General features: G+C 41.0%; 1 protein-coding gene across 1 annotated transcript in view; it reads left to right on the top strand.

Moving 5' to 3' along the window:
- Window positions 1–25,402, top strand: part of EXT1 (exostosin glycosyltransferase 1) — a 306,543-nt gene that overhangs the window by 269,595 nt on the left and 11,546 nt on the right. The window contains exons 4-8 of the mRNA XM_065902829.1: window positions 3,965–4,084; window positions 11,416–11,548; window positions 15,274–15,392; window positions 16,857–16,952; window positions 25,033–25,122. Of these exons, the coding sequence (XP_065758901.1) occupies window positions 3,965–4,084; window positions 11,416–11,548; window positions 15,274–15,392; window positions 16,857–16,952; window positions 25,033–25,122 (558 nt within the window). The remainder of the gene's footprint in view (window positions 1–3,964; window positions 4,085–11,415; window positions 11,549–15,273; window positions 15,393–16,856; window positions 16,953–25,032; window positions 25,123–25,402) is intronic.

Below are 25,402 nucleotides of genomic sequence, written 5' to 3'. Positions count from 1 at the left end.
CTACAAGGATGCCTAATAAAAGTCTGAACATCTCAATAGCTGCCTGGGAAGGGGGAATATGATACTCACAGAGAAATCCCAGGTCAGGAATAGTCAGTCACTGAGAATTTCTAAAGGCATTTTGTGCAGTGATGTTTTAGCTTCAGTGTAAATTGCCATACTCTTTTCTCTAAAATGATGTAATATTTTAATCATTTATTTCATGACCTTGTACTTTACCTTGAACTACCACAAGTATTTGTAGAATGACTTTTTTTTTTTAATGTCCTGATGGCCAGTCTGATAACTGGCTGGTGAAATAACTCAGTAGTCTCCCTAAAGTAACAAGTGAAATATCTGTAACTAAGAGAGCCATAATTAAGCAAGGCAAGCTGAACACAGCTTCTAAAACATGCCTTGTGTCTGGTAGTCAGATCTGTGATCTCCAAGGGCCCTGGGACCTCAGAAGTAGGAGAAGAATGTGTGACCTAGTAGAGTTCTCCCTAGGTGCATGCCTAAAAGCATTCACTCATGGAATGCCTAACAAAGTGATAAATGTGGTTCTTTTCCATGTTGCCTTTTTTCTCCTTTGATTTTTTTTTTAAAGATGCATGCTCATTAAAGGAAATTTGGGGATGAAAAATACCAGCCATAATTTCTCCGATTGTGTACCCACGCTCTCATGAATTTGATATGAATAAAGTGGGAGTCTGTCTTTGAAACAGAGTAGATTCCAGGGTACCAAACTGTGGTTGTCTGATCTCTGCCATTTTACCAGAGTTGATTCTCCAGAAGCATTTCACCTTCTGAAGCAACATTTTGGCTTGACGCTGGGGGTTTTGTTTTTCATTGTGCACCCACTCAAACTCGTTGGCATTTTCCTCTCTCATATGCAGTCTGTCTGCACAGCTGCCTCCATATTGAATGACGACTGAACTGTCATTGACAATGGTTTTAAAGAACTGGCACCCAGCCCAAATGTCTGCTCTGGGAAATGTTTTTGTTATGTTACCATTTTTCATTTCCTGTTTTAGAACAGCTCAGATGTTTTTATTTGCATATAGTCTTGTCATGTCACCAAGAGAGCTTACTGTTGCTTTCCTGTATCTATCTTGGTAGATTCCATTAGTTTGGTTACCATGCATGACCTTTTATTAAGACTTCACTGGGTTCTGCCACTTCAAACAATCTGGCCACATTGCAATTAATTTATCACTTTCCCATACCTGTCTCTCGGGACAAGCAGATTAATAACCAATAGCCAAATGCCATTAAAACTTGGAACTCTGTCTTTTCAATCAATTGGAATTATCTTCCAGAGCACTTTGCAGACTGCTGTCAGACATGTGTATGCACAGACGGGTAGAATATATTTCACTTGATATAGTAACAGCAAGATGTAGCTTATATAAGAGAGGGGATGTACTGATAAGCTCATGCGTGATATACCATTCTGCCTCCATAACCACAGTCTACTCAGTTTTCTGGAGACCACAGAGTGATGATAGCTTTTGACAATTTTCTAATGGACTGCTTCCTCATCATCACAATAAAACAGCGAAGTGTCAACCTGTATGACTCTTAGAGAATACCACTGATACTCGGAAGAGGGCATGATTATGAAAATTGAGGAGGATAATTCTTTTCTAATCTTCCTTTGGCTATCTGGGTAATTTTCTCAGTAAATAAAATTAAATGTTCTTTGGCTTATCAGGGACTGATGATCTGAGTGGTTTCTCCCCCTTCTTCGAGGATATTTTATTTCCACTTGACCTTGTGCTCTGATTTCAGGCAAATGTTTTCTCTGTTACCTGTTGCCTCCATGCTGCTTCAGTGTTGAGAATCCAGATATGTACTGGGACTGCAGATTTAGTATCAGTTTTTGGACATTGCCAAAACAAATGAGCTTGTTCTTAATGTAGGTACTGTGAGACAGTTCTCTGTCTTCCTGTAGAAGTGGTCTTGAAAAAAAAATATATATATATATGTTCCTACTTCCTTCCCCTCCACTGGAAATTCAGATGTAGTCTTAGTCACGATGTCATGGGTAACTTTCTTATTAAAATAACTAGTGGAGCATTCCTGCTTCAGTCCAGGCTCCCATGTGTCTCTGATTAGTTACATATTAGGGAGGCAGGCATGCAGAAAGAGGTGAGCACAAAAGGGCACTTGCTAATCACAAGGAATCTCCCCTAAGAATGTAGACTCTATAAATGAAATAGACCTTGGGCTTTAGGTGAAGATAGGGAGCAAGCCAAGGAAACTCACCAGACAACCAGGAAGTACATTTCAGAGCTCCAGACCCAAGCAAGTTCACAGGCAAACATTAAGCAATTGGTCCAACTTTGCATATCATCACCCTTAAGTCAATGACAATAGTAGTAATAATAATGACTTTGTCAGTTAAACTTCCCATATGTTAGGCATTGCGTGAAGCACTTATGTGCTCTTCATTACAACCTTACAATGATGTTAGAACTCTGTACCTGTTTTATAACTGAGGAGATGGAATCTTTGAGAGATCTAGTAACTTTTTCAAGGAAGCACAGCTAGTAAACTGTAGAGCCAAGACTCTTACCTTGGTCTGACTCCCATTTTCCTGTGCTTAACCATTGAGCTATACTGCTAGTGAAAATAACAATATCCCTTCGGTGGCTTCAGATGGCCGTGGTCTATTTGACTTTTATTTACTAAACAGCTACTACAGGCATACCTCATTTATTTTGCTTTGATTTATTGTGCTTCGTAGATGCTTTTCTTTTTTTTTTTTTTTTTTTTAACAAATTGAAGGTTTGTCATAAGCCTGTGTTGTCAGACGATGGTTAGCATTTTTTTTAGCTTTGAATGAAGTATTTAAACTAAGGTATTTACTTGGTGCTTTCAGACATTATGCTACTGTACACTTAATAGACTATAGTGCCAAAGTAGCTTTTCGATGGACTGATGGTGGCGGTGGCGGTGGTACACAGTGGTGTCTGACTTTTGTGACCCCGTGGACTGTAGTCACCAGTCTCCTCTGCCCGTGGGGTTTTCCAGGCAAGAATGCTGGAGTGGGTTGCCATTTTCTACTCCAGGGGATCTTCCTGACTCAGAGATCGAACCCGTGTCTCTTGCATCTCCTGCATTGGCAGGTAGATTCTTTACCACTGTGCCACCTGGGAATCCTCTGGATGCACTGAAAAACTAAACAAATTTTGTGTGACTTGCCTGATTGTGATATTCATTTTATTGCAGTGGTCTGAAACAGAACCCACAGTATCTCTGAGGTGTGTCTGTACATAAAAGCCACTGTCCTAGCTAGAAAATGTTTAGCTGGATGGACAGGGCATAGATCCTTCCTTTAAAATTGTACAGCCTGATAGATAGCAGTGTTGGCTAAGCACACATGATAGATCGTGTTAGTTTGGGGTAAGCCCTAGAGCCAAAAAAGAGAGGTCTGGGGAGCAGAAAGCTCTCAGAGAGAGAAAAGAGATATGTGCAAATAGAAATAATCACCCTCAGCTACATATTAAATGGACAGACTCTGAGACATTCCCTAAAAGGTCCTTCTGTAGTTTGTTAGTAGTCCTGAGGATGGCATATCTTAGAAGTGCTTGGAACATAATGGCTCTCAGCTTTGCTCCAAGACTATAGCCCCTTCTCTGCAGGATTTGATTGTCCATGGTCAGGTTCAAGGCCACGTGGGATTCTTAGAAAATGGCAGAGGCTAGTACAGGAACGCTATGCTACCAAACCTCAGAAGTGAGCTCTTAACTGTAGTGTATTAGGTCATTAAAGGTCATTAATGCTGACTCCCAGTAAGTGCTGTTTTTAGCTAACACCTCTTCAGGGCCTTTCAGTCTAGGGGTTGGTGGTTTTTAGTAGATCTGTATGCTAGAAACAGATGCTATGAAGACTAAAAGTCTAACCTAAGTGGATTATTTTGATCAAATGGCATCTCGTTGTTTTCCAGTTATAGTTATTATGTGTTCACCTTGTGTTACAGATTCCTTCTACAATCAGGTCTATTCATCAGGATAAAATCCTAGCACTTAGACAGCAGACACAATTCTTGTGGGAGGCTTATTTTTCTTCAGTTGAGAAGATTGTATTAACTACACTAGAGGTAAGTGAGATGCCTTGGCTTTCAGTGTCGAATAATGGTCCTTTATATGTTTCTCTTAGCCTTCACTTTTGCTATTATCAATGTGTAATTGGTCAAATGGGGCAACACTGAACTTTCTGTCCTTGGATGTGTCAGTTAACCCCTTTTGACCTGCTCTCCATTCTTGACGAACTCCACAGAGGAACGCTGACTTAGGAGGATTTATACTCCTTGACACAGAGATCGGCTCTGTCTTACATCATTTCAGAGACAGGTAGCTAATGATTGTCCTGTCATTCACACTCATGGCATCCTTTGAAGGCATATTTCCGGAGTCCACTTAAGAAACAGAGAGTGAACAAGTAGGGGAAAATCTCCCTTTCTAAAAATATCAATAGTTTACTGGGTACTGTAGCCTAGTGGCATTCGGAAACAGACAAATTCATTCTCACGATATATGCAACCCACCCCTCATTATCGCAAGGATGTGTTAAGAAAATAAGAATTACACTCATCTGGTGCAGAAAGTGTTAAGTTTTATGAAATCAGAAAATCTTCCAGGCAGATGGATGCCCATCTTCAAGTAGCTTTTTTTAAGGCAGGAGGAAAAAAGGAAAGGGAAACATGGGGATGATTAAAACCTTTGGAAGTAGAGCAGAGAGCGATGGCCTGAGGCTACACCAAAGTAGCACAAATTGCTGAGAAAAGATTTCGGAATCTGCACTCATGAATTACGGGGAGGAGAGCAGAGGGTCTCGGGTGTAGCCCAGCATCGAGGTAATTCTGAGGTGTCTGTAACATGAGGTGGGGGCATTCGTGGCCTCACTTTCGAAGTATTTTCTTTGGAAACGTGATTACTGCTCCAGAAGCTAATGTCATTGGGAGTATGCAGTATGATCATTCTGAGGAATACCAAGAAAACAGAAGTCATCCTGTTTTGTGCACATCACTGCTGTCTTGCCATCCTGGGTACCAGAGCCAATGCTGGTCATACCCCAGCCACCCTGGGACACTTACCTACCCGAAGCCTGGCCTTGGCTCCTGCTCTCGTGGGGCTGGGCTCTACCAAAGTATCCTCTCTGGGTGCACTGATTTCATCCTGGAACTTAGTGAAAAGATATTTAGTACCCAGGTCCACCCATGAACAGGGACGGGGTAGAATGCCTTCCAAGGGCTTCCTTGTTGCAAGCAAATTCCTCTTATTCATCCAAATCACCCTCCTCAATGAAAATTAAATTTCACTTGCATTCATAGCAGCAGATTTGAACATGTAATAAATTTGTTTGGTTTTGATCTTGCCCTCCATCTAAGACCCTTCCAAGAACCTTCTTAAGGAAAGTTGAATGTGAATTGTGTTTTGATTTTTAGTTGTTGCTACTTTTTTCTTTTTCTTGGAATGAGTGCTTTTTATCAAAGAAGTGCATGTTCCTTTTAAAAAATAATGGAAAATACTTACAGCGCAAAAATAAATCTATCCATACAATTCATTATTGACATATATTACACATATATAAACACATATATATTCATTTTTTCCTATGCAAATACATAAATATGTTGTCATTTTTAATTTAAAGAAGTGTCTTTCTATACTTAGTTTATAACCTGTTTTTTCTCCTTAATAATATTAAAAATATTAAAATCTCATTAGATTTTTCTATAGTTATTTAAAGACTAATATTCCATTCATAATATCACTTAACTCTATTAATTAATCCCCATTAGAGACTACTACAGTTGTTCCTGGTTTTTCATTATTATGCACATCCTTGAAGCAAATGGCCTCAGTGACAAATTGTTATGCAAGTTCAACATTACTTTCTTAGGATAAAATCCTTGAATTTAAAGTCCTGATTCAAAGAATATGCCAAATGCTAAGATTTCTACATGAACTGTCAATTTTCCTGCAATAGAATTAGCTAATTTATATTCCCTTCAGCTTATATGAGAGAACTTATTTTAATTATTTTTATTTTTTTCACCTTCACCATATTGAACATTATGTCCTTCAAACTGATAAATCATTACTTTCTTAAGATTTCAGGAAGAAAGATTTTTCATGTATTTCTTGCTCAGGCAGCTCACAAAGAAAGAAATAGAAATGGCCACAAAATTTTCTCATTAATTTTTAAGAGCTTATTATACAAAAAATATTAACCCTTTGGTTCTTTTCTTACAAATATTTCCCCCTAATTTGTAGTATGCCTTTCTGTTTTGTTTATGATTGGGAAGTCTTTCCACTTGTGCCTTTTCCATTTGCTACTATTTAGAAAAGACTTTTTGACTCATAATTTTATTTATGCACAACCTACACACATGTATTTTCTAGTATTTACTTTCATATTGGGGCTTCCCAGGAGGCACTAGTGGTAAAGAACCTGCTTGCCAATGCTGGAGATGTAAGAGATGTGAGTTCAATCCCTGGGTTAGGAAGATTCCCCTAGAGGAGGAAATGGCAACCTACTTCAGTATTCTTGCCTGGAGAATCCCATGGACAGAGGAGCCTGGCAGGCCATGGTCTATAGGGTCGCAGAGACTTGGACATGACTGAAGCAACTTAGCATGCACCCACACACTTTTTTTAAAGCTTTGTATTTTGTACTGGAGTATAGCCAATTAATTTTTTTTAATCCAATTTACTTTGTATGTGATCTGTGTTGAAAAGCCTAAACCTGACTTTTTTTTTTCTGACCAATTGTTCTATAGTTGTCCCAATACAATTCTTTTTTTTTTTTTTTTGGCCACATCACACAGCTTATGGGATCTTGGTTCCCAGACCAGGGATTGAACCCAGGTCCTTGTCAGTGAGAGCATGGAGTCCTAAGCAGTAGACCACTAGGGAATTCCCACAATATAGTTCTTAAATCATTCTTTCCTCAGTGTTTCCAAATGCCATTTTTATGCATCTTTGGCTATACACTGAGACCACATGTTTTCATTTCTTCACCCTATAGTTCATCTCTTGGTGAACCTCTATTTATTAACTGACCTGCTATTGCTGGCTATTATTGTTGTCTCTAATTCATTCATTCTTTTTTTTTTTTTTTAGCTAGAGATAGCCCTTTATCCAATCAATGACTATCCACATGTATCTTAGACTATCTCTTTAGAATGGAGTCCTTGAAATAGGATTACTCAAGCCAAGGGTCCAGGCATGACTAAGGCTCATGATATGTATTGCCAAATTACTCTTCAGAAAGGTTGTATCCATCTAGATTCCCACAAGCCATCTGGGGATGACCCTCTCTCACTGTAACCTTATCAACCTTCAGGATCATAATTAAAACACACACGTACAACTTTGCTAATTTGCCAGATGAAAGATTGTATTTCATTAATTACGTTTCTTTTGAGTATGGTTTATTGCATAGCTCTGGTCTCTTGCCTGCTAACTTAACAGTGCTCAATTATCCTATAATAGCAGTTGGATATGTTATATTCATCAGCATAGGATCTTAAGCCAAGCTGTTTTCATCTCTGTGCCTGGAAAGGCCTACTTCTCCTTGGATCTGAGCCAGGCAGTTCTTTAGAGAAAACACAGTTGTTTTTAAAACACTACAAACCATATACTTCATTCAAATTTATAGCAACTGTCAAAATCTCCTCATATAGTTCCAAAATTGGATCATAACAGTTTGACCTCTCAACTGAATTACACGAGAGATACCATCCAGTTTCCCTTTTTAAATCAGAGCTCAGATTACCCCAGGATCCAATGTAAACAGAAAAGCAGAGAAAAATAGCAGAAAATGCCATCCACATACACAGATAAACAGCCAACATGTTCATAAGAACGATTTAACTATCACAAATCAAAAATTCCTACTTGGCTTAGAACTCGGATAATGTGAGTTCTTCATTCAGTCCCTGCTGGAGCCTGCTGTCTGAGGATTATTGGGCATTACCCTTGGATAGCGTAGATTTGAGGGTCTCTTGCAAAGGGGATGTTCTACACTTGGCTCTTTCTTGCTTCCGTGCTGTATTCTGGGTCACGGGAAGGGAATTACTTGCTCTTTGGAGATTATGAGCCTTAAGAGTTGTCGTAGTGCTTAGATAAAATTGGAAACAGGATGCTTCATCCTTCTCTCTAACACCAGGGTCAAGTTGTGCGTACATCTGACTGTGTTGCACTCTGTCCTGCTTGGGATTTGGCTAGTATTTCCAGTCTGATTGAAATTTCCAAATTCTGCACCTTAGAATCAAGGAGCTATTTAGTAAGAGCTAGGCTCTTTGGAGCTCGTTTTTTGGTGCAGATTGAGAAGTAAGGATAGGGACAGTGATAAAATGCTGCAAAAAATAATGTTCACGGATTCCATTATTTGTCAGAATATTGTATGACAGTAACTTGGCGCTAAGGGCTGAACCCTAGGACTCAGTAGGAAACAGGCTGAGCAAAAGAAAAGGGCGTGAAATTGTCATAACACATGACAACAGCTGATGGTAGCTTGGAAAGCACGATTTAAAGTGAAGTTCTATGAAGGCGTCTCCATTTCTGTCTTCAGTTATCTCTAACCATACGCTTTCAGACCGTAGTATTGCTGATGCTGCTGTACAATGAGAATTTAAAATCAGTGAGAGAATAGACATAGAAGATTGCTTTAGTTTGGAGCAAGATGGCATATGGCAGCCCTGCATGTATTAGGCAATGCTGCGTTTGTCAAAAGACCGAGTCAGGGTCACCTAGAATGACTGTAACCTGTAACCAACAGTCCATTATTTTAAAAATAGATGGCACATAAAAATGAAGAAAAGGCACCTGTCATTCTTCCCTTTGAATTCACATTAATAAGAAATACTATCCTTATTGAAGGTACCATGTGGGGCTATAAGGGAAAAAAAATTGTTTAAATTTTTTGTGATTATGTGTTTTGATTTTCTTTGTAGTATCCAACCTTTAAATATGATGTCTTTGTCCACAGAAATTAAGAGTGAATACCAAGGATCCAGGAAACTGTCCAGTGTAGCATTAGGGAGACTTAGGCATTAGGAGAGAGACGAAGTGACCTTTCTATTTGGTAAAATAAGATCTGTACTCTGTCAAACTTTTGATAAGCCAAGTTGATATCAACCTTTCAGAAAGACAGTTGGCAATACATATGAACAGGCTTTAAAGTGTTCATACCCTTTGACAAAATCTTAAGGCATCAGTCCTAAATGTGGCAAGTTTTAGCTCATAAATATGTTCACAGATTTGCATGGAAATAATTGCATTATTTTTGATCATTTAGGAGAAGTAAACCATAAATACTACTAATAATATGGAAAGATCTGTAATATGTAATACCTATGGTAGTATAGCTGTGTAAAAGTGGGAAAATCCATGGTTAGATAATGAACACAGGAATGAGATTTTTTTAAGGCAAAGAAAAAAAAAGTCAAGTCATAAGTATGAAGACTTAGGTAACTATTCCTAACAGATTCTGGAGGTTGTTGTAATTAATGTGATATTTTACTGCTTATTACATATGAGGATAGTAAGTGAGAAAGGTGGCAAATTGCCTGACCTGGATTATATTCAACATTTGTTATTGCTCTTCTACCTTTTTTGATATTGCCCTATCAAGATCTGTTTGAACAGAGTATAAAGTGCTTTTTGGTATTTCAAAAGAGTACTATGACTTATCATATCCCAGAATTTAAAAAAATGGCAGTGTTGTGATACTGAACCAAAAAGACTCGACACGGAGAATCATACTATCCAGAGACCCAAAGTGAATGGGGATTCAATTTGTGACATCTCTGAGTTCTATGTCACTTGTATGTAGGTTGGATTTATGACACAGTCTTCTATCAATGTCCTCTGTGTCTTGATATCCAGAATTTAAGTGACCACATGCTTGATGGTGTATAAATTTGGAAAGCAAAAAAAAAAAAAAAAAAAAAAAGGATTGAATGAAAACCTATAAAGGAAAATAAGTAGACAGTAGAATATGAAAGTACAAATATTTAAAAACTGGAATAAATTGTGTACAAAGTGGAATTGCAAACCATGTTAAAAACTCTTCACAACCATGACAATTTTCTAATAATTAATGCCTAGACAACAGCATTTTAACATATCTCTGTTGCACCACAAAGAACAAACATTAACGTTTGAGTGAAGTTTCTAAAATCTTCCCCAAATTTGAAACCTCTGCCAAGTCATATAAAACAAGAAGTCTTGATCTAAGGAAAAGAGAAACTGCAGAAATCATTTTGAACTCAGATATTTGAGTTCTAAATTTCCTCCTTGCTTCCTTTCTTCTCTCTTATTAGGAAATATAAACACGCTAAGGTTTTCGAAGATAAATGTAGCTCACTTTATTACTTGTCTGGTCACCATGTGGGATGAGATGAGGGTGGTAATAACCTTAGCAAATAATACAATTCCATTTAAAATGGTCTGTACTTAAATCACATTGCGTTAAATGGGGACCTGGAAAATGATGATTTTGGTCTTAAATCTCTAGAGATATATACTAGGCTTTTTCTTTTTTTTAAGCACACACACACACAAAATTGCTGAAAACTTGAAATTCTATATCAAGTTAATTATTTGCCAAATCATATCTTAATGAGTAGATGGTATAATTACAAGAGTTTGAAAGTCACAGAGCGAAATCTATAAAGTAGACTAATCACATTCATCTGACAAATGATTCAGGATGGGAGAATGTTTGACTCTAAATGTAGGATTTAATGATCTGCAAGGTCTTCAAGTCCAAAGAAACTAATGAACTAGCTTGGCTATTATTAGTCTTCATATGCCATGGATTTTGTCCTATTATCTAGGTTGTTTTCAGCAATTGTTAGTTAACTCACTACTTTCGGAGATTAAAGATAGAAAAACTGCAGCTCCCTAGTACCTCGAAGTCCTACAATTGAATTTGAAAGGGCAGTGAAACTGTGTCAAACAAATAAACCTGAATTAAAGGAACAGATCAAAACCTCAGCTGCTTATAGAACGTGCATGCCTTCAAGATGCTCTTAGCTCAATCTCTACATGGACATCTCAGTGCGCTGAGACCAGATCTTCGTGCTGGGGATCTGGAAGATCAGCCATTAAGGAAAATAACTCTTCTACACACTCTACTTTGAAAGGAGCACGAACTTAACAATAGAAAGACAAGATGGAATTTATGGTGAAAATGAAGTATAATTAGGCAATTGGATTAATCATCTCTTTCCTTTCTCTCCTTCCCTTCCCACAGTCACGTTCTACGTATCCCAGACATTTTTATCATCGGAGAATGGAGGGTGGGTTAGACCCAGTACTTCTACTGGCATCGGCCCTCAATTTGGACTGAATGTGTTCCTCATCGGATATAATCAGAGTCTCCTCCTCACCATATGCCAATGCTTTTGTTTTCTAGATTATTCAGGACAGAATATTCAAGCACATATCACGTAACAGTTTAATATGGAACAAACATCCTGGGGGATTGTTCGTCCTACCACAGTATTCGTCTTATCTGGGAGATTTCCCTTACTACTATGCTAACTTAGGTAAGTGAATGCCTTCCCCGGAGCTATTCTGGTTTACCCTCTAAATGCTGTCCTTCATCGCAGTGTCTTTGTAACACCCTGTGTTGGAGACTGCTTTCTAGAGCCCTGTCCTAAATGGTTTATCAAGGTCATGAATTATAAATCCAGCAGAGCCTTGCAAAGTGAAAAAGTCATTCCTGATCTGAGCTGCTGTTCTTTACATTTAGTAGAGTCATTACTTTTTAAGAAGGCTCCCCGCATTACAGATCATTCTAAACATGACAGTCCAAGTAATCTAAGTGAAAGTTGCTCAGTCGTGTTCTACGCTTTTGCGACCCCATGGACTGTAGCCTGCCAGGCTCCTCTGTCCATGGAATTCTCCAGACCAGAATACTGGAGTGTTTTGCCATTCCTTTCTGCAGGGGAATCTTCCCAACCCAAGGATCAAACCCGGGTCTCCTGCCTTGCAGGTGGATTTTTTACTGTCTGAGCTACCAGGGAAGCCCCAACATGACAATGAGTTTGCTATAATTTTGAGTCTTATCATGTATAAAATGAATCTAAGAGACCTCTTCCTACATTTTTTTTCTCCACAATCCTAATTTCTCTGTCTCAGATCAAAGAAAAACCAAACTAATAAAGGGAAAGGGAAAAGATTTAAGAATATAGGACAGAGGACAAACTTATTCATTTCATTCCACATTTATTATGCTCCTCTTCTGTGCCGTGTTAATGCAATGCTAGGTGGTAGGAACAATAAGTCAAAGGAGGTATAAGCTCTGCTCTCAAGCAGTTTTTGTGCTCAGTCGCTCAGTCGTGTCCTGCTGTTTGCGAACTCATGGACTGTGTCCCACCAGGGTCATCTGTCTATGGAATTTTCCAGTCAAGAATGTTGGAGTGGCTTGCCATTTCCTTCTCCAGGCAACTTTGAGGCTGGTCGTAATGAAGAAGAGGAAACAGGCAGAGAGATGAAGCTTTACAGAAGGCTACCGTTATCGCACTGACATTTATGTATTGGGCTGGCCAAAAAGTTCATTTGGGTTTTTCTGCACCATCTTATGGAAAATCCTGAACAAACTTTTAGGCTGCCCCAGTAATTGGATGGATGGAGGAGCTTGGTAGGCTGCAGTCCATGGGTTTGATAAGAGTCGGACATGACTAAGTGACTTCCCTTTCACTTTTCACTTTCATGCATTAGAGAAGGAAATGGCAACCCACTCCAGTGTTCTTGCCTGGAGAATCCCAGGGACGGAGGAGCCTGGTGGGCTGCCGTCTCTGGGGTCGCACAGAGTCGGACATTACTGAAGCAACTTAGCAACAGTAGCAATAGCAGTATTTGGAGCCCCGCTTGCTCTAATGTTGGTAACATCTTGGACATTTTCCCTCAATCACAGTTCCAAATTTGAGAAACCTTGGGATAATAAAGCATCCTTCAAGTTGGTGTGGCAAAAAGACTTCAGATTTTTGTGTGGAGTTAGTCGAGTTAGCACGTTAGAAGTGTGTAAATGTTGCTTCTTAAACCATTACAGGAAAGTCTAAAAGCAGTGACTTGTTCTTACTGTTAAGGGAACCCCCTACATCATATTTATTCTTCTTACTTGGCAAAGCCCTAAATGTGTATTTCACTAGTGGGGAAGCTAGTTTCTTTCCGACATGAAACTGAAATACTAGTCAGATGATGTAATTTTCTCTGCAAAAGATCCATATAATACTTTGCAATATACATTCTAATTCTTACCTTTGTCAGTCACTCTCAAAGCTTAATTTCAGTGTCCTTTCACTGTCTTGTTCATATTTAAATTGCTAAAATGTGAAATTAGTGGGTCTATACTAATGACGTTTTTTAAAATTTAATTTGCTATTTTTGTTATAATTCATGATGAATTTTGGATTTCACATTTATTCTTTTTGTTTTAAATGTTAAGCAAGTTTATTGGCAGCACGACCCGTCCCCTCCAAGATAAAAGCTGTTCAATCATCGATAAATACTGCTTATTCTAATAGTTTCATAAGAGCTTTCCCATAGTGTTAATGTTTCTTAGTCTGGTTTCCTTTTTTTTATTCTTTTTTTTAATTGAACGATGATTGCTTTATAATATTAGTTTGATTTCTGCCATACATCAACTTTAATTAGCTATAGGTGTCCATATGTCCCCACTAATGAAGTTTTCGGAGGCTTTTAACCTGGCTCCTGTTTCTCCGTGAGTTCTCATGAAAAAGCTCATTTGGAGAAGAAGCCATCTCACTGTTTTCTCTTTGGTGGCAGTTGTTATTTTGCATGTGTATGATACCTTTCCACCTTGGGCTTTAGAGCACACAGTTGGCAGAGGTCTGAACCACGTGCTTTTTCTCCCAGCTGTGTTTCCCCGCTACACAAGGAAGAGATTTCTTGGGAGTAGAGCAGCTTCCACCCCAAAATAATGATGACGGTGACAGTGATGGTGATGATGGTGGTGAGCTCATGCTGAGCACTTGGTGTTTGCAGGTCCTGTTCTAAATGCTCTGTATGCATTAACTCATTTAAATTCGTTCTCATAACAACCCTGTAAGTTTGTTGCTGTTGCCATCAGTCCCATTTCCCTGCTGTGGAAATACAGAGGGTTAAGTGATGATCCCAACACCACTCAGTGATAGAACTGGGCTTCAGACCTAGACACTTAGGCTCTGGATGTTGGCCTTTTAACCTTGACCACCTCCCGGTTATTATCTGAAAAACTAGTGATCAGGCAAAAACCCTTCAAGATGGCAGCATAGGAGAAAATATTTGCAAAGCCAGCAACCAACAAGAGATTAATCTCCAAAATATACAAACAGCTCATGCAGCTCAATACTCAAAGAAACAAACAACCCAATCAAAAAGTGGGCAGGAGATCTAAATAATCCTTTCTCCAAAGAAGACATACAGATGGCCATAAAGCACTTGAAAAGATGCTCAACACCGCCAGTTATGAGAGAAATGCAGATCAAAACCACAGTGAGGTATCACCTCACACCAGTCAGAATGGCCGTCATCAAAAAAATCTGCAAACAGTAAATGCTGGAGAGGGTATGGAGGAAAGGGAATCCTCTTACCCTGTTGGTGGGAATGTAAACTGGTGCAGCCCATATGGAGAACAGTATGCAGGTCCCTTAAAAAATAAAAAATAGAGCTACCATTGTGACCCAGCAATCTTACTCCTGGGCATATATCTGGAGAAAACCATAATTCAAAAAGATACATGCACCCCAGCATTCATGGCGGCACTATTTACAATAGCCAAGACATGGAAGCAACCTAAATGCCCTTTAACTACATCATTAAGAATAAGATATATGCAATACCCTGGGAGAGAGAGAGCACATTTACTAAAATCCAGCCTAGGATGTAAGTAACTAGAGTTATACCCTTTCTTGAATAAAGAGTGTGGTGAGTAATGTTATGTGTGTGTGTGTATAATTAGACTCTGGGTGCCTAAAAAGCAGAAGGGAGATCAAAGATGTATCCCCGAGGGAGGAAGGAAAAGGCCATCAAAGGAAAAATCTGGAAATGGGCCTTGAACTGTAAATTATCCAGGTCTCTAAACTCAGGCAGCAGTTCACTAGCAGCTTTTCACCTTGTTTTTGTTCTGTCAAGACATAAGAGGCAGAGGAAAAATATGCTAGAAGGGAACATTAGCTCTGGGGTGAGGCGATGGAGCAGAGAGGAATAATTTTCGAAGTCTTGTTTTTCAGTGCTTCATTAGGTTGCTCTGCCCTTGCTCTTTCAGGTTTAAAGCCCCCCTCCAAATTCACTGCAGTCATCCACGCGGTGACCCCCCTGGTCTCTCAGTCCCAGCCAGTGTTGAAACTCCTCGTGGCTGCAGCCAAGTCCCAGTACTGTGCCCAGGTGAGTGGGGAGGCGGGGGGGGGGGGGGGGGGGGTTGACCCAGCGCCTGTTCCCTGCCCCTTGGCGGACCAGAGACCCCCACTCCTTCCCTGCTACACACTGACTCATCTCACGTCCTGCCCTCTTACTCCCCTTCCATTTGTCATGCCTTTTCATCAGCTTAGAGGTTCTTGGAAGTGAAACCTGGTACTGGTAATGGGTAGGTTACAAAGAGATCTTTACTCTGGGGTAAAGTGAAATATATACGAACACTTTTTTTTTTTTAAGATTCCACATATAAGTAGTAATGGGTATGGTTGGGTATTTGTCTTCTTCTTTCTGACTTTCTTCACTTAGTATGATAATCTCTAGGTCCATTCATGTTGCTGCAAGTGGCATTATTTCTTTCTTTTCTTTTTTTTTTTTAATTTTGTGGCTACGCTCCATGGCATGTGGGATCTTAGTTCTCTGACCAGGGATCAAACCCACGCCCCCTGCAGTGGAAGTGAGGAGTCTTAACCACTGAACCACCAGGGAAGTCCCCCAACAGACTCTTTAAAGAATACATACACACACTGTTTCATCTTTAAGTGTCAAAGTGAAAAACGAACTTCGGAAAGGCCCCTGAAAAGACCCAGAAAACTAAGCTTCAACAGTAGAAACTGACTCGTTGGCGTCAGGAGGCGTCAACTTTTCTTTCACAGCCGCCATGACTAATTATAAAATTGGGAGCAGAAGATGATATCTATGGTAACAGTGTTTTCCAAATTAGCACTGCTCTCCTACACTTAGCAGTGGTTTTTCTGAATTGTAAATTACATGAGAAGGTTTACATATGAGAAAAGAATGGAGTCACGTTGAAGTCTGCATTTGGGGACTAAACATACTTATTGGCAATAATAAGGTCACAGGAAATAAGCTGCCATCCTAGAGAATCCAAAACACGAGCTCACGCCAGTTGCATCTTGAATTCTCTTCCTTCTCCCACATTGCCTGCTGTAGTGCAAGTTCATAGCAGATGTTCAATGTGCATTTTTCTTTAGTTTGATGAAGGCTGTTATCTTCCTCGTCATCATAAGACACCAGAATTTAGAAAACCACTTTTTTAAGAGCCAACAACCTTGCCATGCCTTCTTTCCTCCCTAGCCTTCTCCTACCCACTTGACATAAGTTTTATTAGATTATCCTTCTTATCCCCTCTCTCTGGTTGTAAGAGTGATGGGGTTCTGAGGGTTTGTGGGAGTAGACGCACTAAAAAAAATTATTTTGTGGAGTACAGTTGTTTTACAGTGTTATGTTAGTTTCAGGCGTACAGAGTGGAGTGGCGTCACTTTAAATTCAATTTTGAGGTCTGCCTCTCTGCCTTGCTTAGAACACCATCTTCTCTCTTTCTCTCTCTCTCTGTCTTTAAGAAGAAATGTTGGGCTGGAAGCCTATGTAAACCCAGCCTTACCAAGCCGTCTGATGACCCCTTATCCCTTTCAGATCATAGTTCTATGGAATTGTGACAAGCCCCTTCCAGCCAAACACCGCTGGCCTGCCACTTCCGTGCCTGTTGTTGTCATTGAAGGAGAAAGCAAGGTAGGACCCGAGGGGACTTCACTGTGGAATCAGCATGGAATCTTCATTTCTGCAGTGGGGCACCAAGGTGCTGCCCTTTGTCATCTTCCTCCTGCTCCTGGGAGGTGCTGGCCCTGGACTACTTTTCCAAAACTATACCTGTCTCTGACTGTCCTCCACTTTGACAGTCATGGACTTTTTTTAAAATTTTTTGTTGAAGTATAGATGATTTACAATTGTGTTCCTTTCTGCTGTATGGCAAAGAGAGTCAGTTATACATATAGGCACTTTTTTAGATTCTTTTCCCACGTAGGTCATTATAGAGTGTTGAGTAGTATTCCCTGTGCTATACATAGGTTCTATTTTTTAAATTTATTTTTAATTGGAGGATAATTGCTTTTCAAGTTGTATTGGTCTCTGCCGTACAACATGAATCAGCTGTAAGTATACATATATCCCCTCTTCTTGAGTCTCCCTCCCATCCCTCTAGGTCATCACAGAGCACCAAGTTGTTTAAAGTATAGTTGATTTGTGCTTCCCTGGTGGCTCAGTTGGTAAAGAATTTGCCTGCAATGAGGGAGACCTCAGTTCGATCACTGAGTTGGGAAGATCCCCTGGAAGAGGGCATGGCAACCCACTCCAGTATTCTTGCCTGGAGAATCCCATGGACAGCGGAGCCTAGCAGGCTGCAGTCCATGGGGTCACAGAGAGTCGGACACGACTGAGTGACCAAGCACAGCACACAGAGTTGATTTACACTGTTGTGTAATTTCTGTTGTAAGCAAAATGACTCAGTCTCACACACACACACACACACACACACACACACACACACACACACACACACACATTCTTTTTCATATTCTTTTCCATTCTGGTTTATCACAGGATATTGAGTATAGTTCCTAGTGCTATGCAGTAGGACCTTGTTGCTTATCCAACCTATTTATCCTATTTGTAATAGCTTGCATCTGCTAATCCCAAACTCTTCAATCTTTCCCTCTCCCACTGCCCCCCAATCTCTGGGTATCTACAGGTCTGTTCTCTATATCTTTGTCTGTTTCTGTTTTGTAGATAAGTTCATTTGCATTGTGTTTTAGATTTCACAATTAAGTGATATCATATGGTATTTATCTTCTCTTTCTGACTTTGCTTAGTATGATATTCTCTAGGTTCATTCATGTTGCTGCATGCAAATGGCATTATTTCATTCATTTTAATGACTGAGTAATATTCCATTGTATATTTGTACCACACCTTCTTTATCTCCTCATCTGTTGATAGACATTTAGTTTGTTTCCATGTCTTGGCTGTTCTGAACAGTGCTGCTATGAACATAGGTGTGCATATATCTTTTGAATTATATTTTGCCTGGGTATGTGCCTAGAAGTGGGATTGCTGGATCATATGGCAACCCCATTTTTAGTTTTTTGAGGAACTGCCATACTGTTTTCCACTGTGACAGCCTAGGCTTTTGAGTCAGGGAATTCTGGGTCTTAATACTAACTCTTTAGGAGATATGTGACCCTGTCTGTACTTTCCTTCTCTGAGCCTCAGTTTCCTCATCCACAAAATGGAAATTATAATACCTACCATGTGCATAGCTAGATATTAAGAGTACATGAATTCAGGACCTGGCAATAGTAATCTTTCTGGAAATGATGAGGATGAAGACGAGTTGGTGGTGGTGATGCATGAGCTAATCATTGCATTGCTTAGCTGATTAATCTGAATTAGTTGTGTCAATGAAAGTAGTGGTTCTTCCTCGCATTGATCTTAGAAAAGATATTGCCACCTTACTTTTGCTTTGAGGTCTCCATCAGAGACTCCCAGGAGGGCTGGCTGCCTGGCTCGGCCCCTGATTCCATTCTCCAGCTCATTTTGCCTAGAACAGAATGGTCTTCTTAATCATCTCATAGCCCTTAAGGGACTCCTTTTGCTAATGTTTTCAATTAACATCAGAGGCTGTGTACAATCTGGCCTTTGCTGGCCCTCCCAGACTCCTCTCTCATTGCCTTTCCTTTGCAGACTTGATCATTCACAGTTTACGGCACTGTGTCCCTGCCCACCTTTACCGGTGGTCTTTCCCATTTGCTGTAGGTCTTGACCATCCCTCCCTCAACTCTTCATCTGTGTTATCGACATTTCCATATATTCTTTAAGCCCATGCTGCCTCCTCTTTGAAATGTCTTCTGTTTGTGGCAGCCAGAGATGAGTTCTCTCTTCTAGAGATTGTCTCATGCTAAGTAAACTATCCTTGAGCCAGAATAAGAATTATCAGTGTATTAAGCTGCACCATTTGAAATCATCCTTTGAGCTGCCACAGTGACCTTTTCATGTAGTTCAGCAGGATGCAGGGAGAACTGTAACAGTTGTGTGGACAAGATGATCCACGCATTGTCTATTCAGTCCCAGTGGAGGCTGCCTACTGTATGCTGGACACTGTGCAGCATGTGGGAACACAATGGGAGAGGTGACAGATACAGTCACACCCTTCCAAGGGCTGGGGCCAAGCAATGTGGTTATCAGAGAGCTGCTTGATAAGCATTAAATGAGGAAGTTCAGCTCAGTTCAGTCCCTCAATCATGTCCGACTCTTTGCAACCCCATGAATCGCAGCACGCCAGGCCTCCCTGTCCATCACCAACTCCCGGAGTTTACTCAGACTAATATCCATTGAGTCGGTGATGCCATCCAACCATCTGATCCTCTGTCATCCCCTTCTCCTCCTGCCCTCAATCTTTCCCAGCATCAGGGTCTTTTCAAATGAGTCAGCTCTTCACATCAGGTGGTCAAAGTACTGGAGTTTCAGCTTCAGCATCAGTCCTTCCAATGAACACCCAGGACTGGTTTCCTTTAGAATGGACTGGTCGGATCTCCTTGCAGTCCAAGGGACTCTCAAGAGTCTTCTCCAACACCACAGTTCAAAAGCATCAGTTTTTCGGTGCTTAGCTTTCTTCACAGTCCAACTCTCACATCCATACATGACCACTGGAAAAACCATAGCCTTGACTAGATGGACCTTTGCTGACAAAGTAATGTCTCTGCTTTTTAATATGCTATCTAGGTTGGTCATAACTTTCCTTCCAAGGAGTAAGCGTCTTTTAATTTCATGGCTGCAGTCACCATCTGCAGTGATTTTGGAGCCCCCCAAAAAGTAAAGTCAGCCACTGTTTCCCCATCTATTTGCCATGAAGTGACGGGATCAGATGCCATGATCTTAGTTTTCTGAATGTTGAGCTTTAAGCCAACTGTTTCGCTCTCCTCTTTCACTTTCATCAAGAGGCTCTTTTAGTTCTTCTTCACTTTCTGCCATAAGGGTGGTGTCATCTGCATATTGATTATTGATATTATTGGTTATTGATATTTCTCCTGGCAATCTTGATTCCAGCTTGTGCTTCCTCCAGCCCAGCGTTTCTCATGATGTACTCTGCACATAAGTTAAATAACCAGGGTGACAATATACAGCCTCGACGTACTCCTTTCCCGATTTGGAACCAGTCTGTTGTTCCATGTCCAGTTCTAACTGTTGCTTCCTGACCTGCATACAGGTTTCTCAAGAGGCAGGTCAGTTGGTCTGATATTCCCATCTCTTTCAGAATTTTCCGCAATTTATTGTGATCCACACAGTCAAAGGCTTTGGCATAGTCAATAAAGCAGAAGTTTATGTTTTTCTGGAACTCTCTTGCTTTTTCAGTGATCCAACAGATGTTGGCAATTTGCTCTCTGATTCCTCTGCCTTTTCTAAAATCAGCTTGAACATCTGGAATTTCACGATTTACATATTGCTGAAGCCTGGCTTGGAGGATTTTGAGCATTACTTTACTAGCCTGTGAGATGAATGCAATTTTGCAGTAGTTTGAGCATTCTTTGGGATTGCCTTACTTGGGGATTGGAATGAAAACAGACCTTTTCCAGTCCTGTGGCCACTGCTGAGCTTTCCAAATTTGCTGACATATTGAGTGCAGCACTTTCACAGCATCATCTTTTAGGATTTGAAATAGCTCAGCTGGAATTCCATCACCTCCACTAGCTTTGTTTGTAGTGATGCTTTCTAAGGCCCACTTGACTTCACATTCCAGGATGTCTGGCTCTAGGTGAGTGATCACACCATTGTGATTATCTGGGTCGTGAAGATCTTTTTTGTACAGTTCTTCTATGTATTGTTGCCACCTCTTCTTAATATCTTCTTCTTCTGTTAGGTCCATACCATTTCTGTCCTTTATTGAGCCTATCTTTGCATGAAATGTTCCTTTGATATCTCTAATTTTCTTGAAGAGATCTCTAGTCTTTCCCATTCAATTGTTTTCCTCTATTTGATGATGATAATAACAGTACCTTTCCTGTAGGGTTTATCAGACGTGTCTTATAAATACCTCCCATTCTCCCAGCCATATTTCTGTCTGGACTGCTGGCCATTTGTTGAGTCCTAGTATTGACAGAGGAGCCTGGCAGGCTACAGTCCATAGGGTCACGAAGAGTCAGACACGACTGAGCGACTAACATTTCATTTTGCAGCCTTGACTTTGGCCAGTGACTCCAGTAGGTCATGTGGTTCCTTTCCCCTCACTGTCACTGCCCTGGGACTGTGCATGCATGTGTGTGTGTGTGTGCATGCTAAGTCACTTCAGTCATGTCCAACTCTGTGCGACCCTATAGACTGTAGCCCGCCAGGCTCCTCTGTTCATGGGATTCTCCAGGTGAGAATACTGGAGTGGGTGGCCATGCCCTTCTCCAGGGGATCTTCCCCACCCAGGGAATGAACCTGTGTCTCTAGGAGATCCTGCGTTGCAGGTGGATTCTTTACCACTGAGCTACTGGAAAGCCCCGTCCTGGGACTGTACCACCTAGTAAAGCATTTGCCCTCAAATCTTCCTTTAGACTCTGTATTCTAGGGCACCTGGGCTAAGACTTGGGCTCGTTTTGAAGAAGAAATATGATACTGTATTACAGGTGCTCAGCCCTGTAATACACTTGGCATTGGATAAATGTCAGCTCCTTTTCTAAGGGGATATTGTAAATTGATGGTTTGTCTTATGTGATCTGAGGTCAGACTTCCTATTTTGTGACCTCAGGCACATTATTTAACTCTCTGTGCCTCAACCCTCCCTTTCAGTAAATGGAAGAAATCCTAACACCTAACTAGTTTGATAGTATCAATCACATAATTTGACACTACATATATAAATGTACGTACAAAATGGGTCTACATGGTAGGTGCGTGATAAATGTCAATGATTCTTGTGCTTTGTATAATTACTTACAAGCATTTCTTAGCTTCCCAACTGGACAGGGAGCTTTTTTTTTTTTTTTAATATTTGTTTATTTGTTTAGCTGCATCAGGTCTTAGTTGGGGCATATGGGGTCTTTTGCTGCAGTGTACAAGCTTCTTTCTAGTTGTGGCATGTGGGTTAGGTAGTTGGGGCGCACAGGCTCAGTTGCCCATGTGGGATCTTGGTGTCCCAACCAGGGATCCAACCTGTTTCCTCTGCATTGGCAAGCAAATTCTTAACCACTGAACCACCTGGGAAGTCCTGACAGGGAACTTCTTGAGCCTTTGTCATTTTCTAGTCATGTTTGTTCGTTCTAGAAGGGCTCGGGCTCCTATGGTAGCTAAATATTTCTTAAACAAGCTAACAAGGGAAACCCAGCTTACTCTGGATTGACTTTGTAAGTACATGCTCCTTTCATGCTAATTCATGGAGCTTTTAGAACTCCAGGGTATTTGAGAAAGAGCCACTAGTTTCTACACTAGAATTTGGAAGTGACTGGCTTATGGGTGCTTAACTTTTGTTGATGAAGCAGGTTCAGAGAAAAGAAATGGATTCTTTTAAACCCAGTGGTTGGTCCCATAACAGGGGAAGGAAGTCATATGTCCTCTTCATTCCCCATTTTAAATTTCCACGTCTAGCCTTGAGTTTAAAATTGATGTGTTGGCTGCTTTGGCTGGGAAATTCTGTTTTGAATTTATAGGCCTTGTCTTTGCAGCTCTTCCCCTGTAGGCTTAACAAGGGAAAGGTCAGGGCATTGCTAAGCTGGCAACTAATGGCTTCTGTGTTAGTCAATGGACAAGGAAACAGTGTCAGGAGAATTGCTTCAGGCTGAGATTTCTGAGCCCTGTGCATATGGGGTTGCTGATTGCTTTTGTATTTTATTTTATTTTGAAAGCCTGAGGGGGGAAAAAAAACAAACACTTGACCCAGTTGACAGATGTGTGGGAGCAGAGCCTGGAGCCATTTATGCTGTAGATATGTCCCTTGAGCTCCTAGAGGTAGGTTCTGGTGGACATTTTCCATCCTTTAACGTCCTAAGCCCTCCAATAGCTTCACAGACTTATAAATTGACTCTGCGATGAGCTTTGTGGATGAGCTGGCTTCCTGATATAAATATAGCTTGGGCTTTGGGCGGGATGAGTGGGTAAAGGCATTCTCAGATTTGTGGAGAGCTCACCCTTGGCGGCCAGGCTAAGTGCCCCCATTCCCTTTGCCTCCAGCACCTAACTGCTTCCTTCTGTGGCCTTCATGCCTTGAAAGTTGATGACAAGTGTTTTCTTTCTCTGTCTCCAAAAATGAACTGGGAGAGGATGACATAACAGTTAATATGCCTTTTAGAGGAGGGTGGTGAATGTGAGATTGCCATTGTGCTCCATGTTCACTTTTGAGGTCCTTTCAACCTCAAGACGGAAAGAGTGTAGCGACTGAAGTGTGCTATACCAGGGGGTACCCAACCTCTGGGATCTAATGCCAGATGATCTGAGGTGGAGCTGATGTAATCATAATAGAAATAAAGTACACAGTAAATGGAACTGGGCTTGAATCATCCCAAAACCATCCCTACCACTACCACCACCACCACCACCAACCACCCACTGGCTTGTGGAAAAACTGTCTTCCGTGAAAACAGTCTCTGGTGCTAAAAATGTTGGGGACCGCTACCTAGGATTGTGAAGGCTGGATGGAATGTTGTGAGCAAGACACAACCTCTCTGTACCTTAGTTTTCTTATGTATACAATGGGGTTGTAATAAAGATGAAATGAGAGGAACTTGAAACATTCCTCGGCACACAGTAAATGTTTAAAAAATATTGGTTTTCCTTATATCATCATTCTCATTAGTTATTCTATGGAAACCTTAGCCCAGAGGTATAAGCTGTAACTGTCGTCCTTTCTTTGGTCTCAATTTTCCAACTGATCCCCTAGATCCTCACCACACACACAGGCACACACATACACATGTAGAAACACACATACACTCACCTCACCATGCCTTATCCTGGAGCTGCCCAAATCTTATTCATATACTAGCTTTACAGTTTTCCTTAATCCATGGGCCACAAGTTCTATTGTTTATTTAATATTTTTCTTTAAATCAGCTTACTTTTCAATTTAATGAAATTATCTTTAAGTAACTCTACTACTACTCCTTATTGCTATAGCTATTAATATGTATTTGTACATATTTTTGCTTCTCTGAGCTAAAATGAAGACTAGAAATTTTTAAATATTTGTCTCTGCACCTTCTAAAATGACCTGGCGGCCATCAAGTGGCGTGTGTCCCATGCTTGGAATCACTGCTCCTTTCATCCACTCTTTCCTGGCCTCCAGAGCACTGGCTGTCCACTCTCTGCCTTTGCATCTACTGAGCCCTCTGCGAGCCCTCATTTCTATTTACACTAGGTGGATTCCTAGCTATCAGGGTCACTTCTCAGAGGTCTTCGTTTCTTTTCCAAGCAGCTGGTTACTGCATCCTCCTATTTCCTGGCATTTCTCATAGTAGCCAGGACTGATGATCTGCATCTTGGTCTTGGTCATCTTGGTCTCCCCACAGACTGTGAACTCCTCCAAGACAGGGAGTATGTCTTACTTACCTCTGCCCTCCCTTTGACTGGCAAGGTGTCTGTACACAGTAGGTGCCAAGTAATGGTGGAATTCAGTGAATCTGGACTGATGGGAAATGGAAGCCTTTTATGTTGAGGGGTGACATGATGGTTGAGCATCCTTTGTGAAGGTGAGGATGCGGGGGGAATTCTCTCTGAAACAAGACTCTCCATTTACCCGATTCCTTGCCTCCTGCCTGTCCCCTCCACCCCCCGTACCTCCCAGGTGATGAGCAGCCGTTTCCTGCCCTATGACAACATCATCACAGACGCTGTGCTCAGCCTTGACGAGGACACCGTGCTTTCAACCACGGAGGTAAGCAGCCTCTCAGGAGGGGTGGCGGGCCCTGCAGGCAGTCACCTCAAACCCCAGGGTGCCGGAACCTTCTCTGCCCTTGCCTTGGCCAAGCCCAGAACATTTTTCAGAACTTCCTGCAGAGCGGGATTGAATCAACCCTGATGAGGGCATTTTCCCCTTGTTTCCTCTGCGAATTGGCTCCTCACTTGCCAGGCTGTGCCTCACCTCACCCTCCTGTTTTTGGATTTGGTTTTAAACGGCACAGGTGTGGGCAGGTGTGCAGAGGGACCCAGAGGAG

The sequence above is a fragment of the Muntiacus reevesi genome, chromosome 12 (genome assembly GCF_963930625.1).
Source record: "Muntiacus reevesi chromosome 12, mMunRee1.1, whole genome shotgun sequence".
In the NCBI taxonomy this organism is placed as follows: domain Eukaryota; kingdom Metazoa; phylum Chordata; class Mammalia; order Artiodactyla; family Cervidae; genus Muntiacus; species Muntiacus reevesi.
This window is presented reverse-complemented; position numbering and strand designations above follow the sequence as displayed.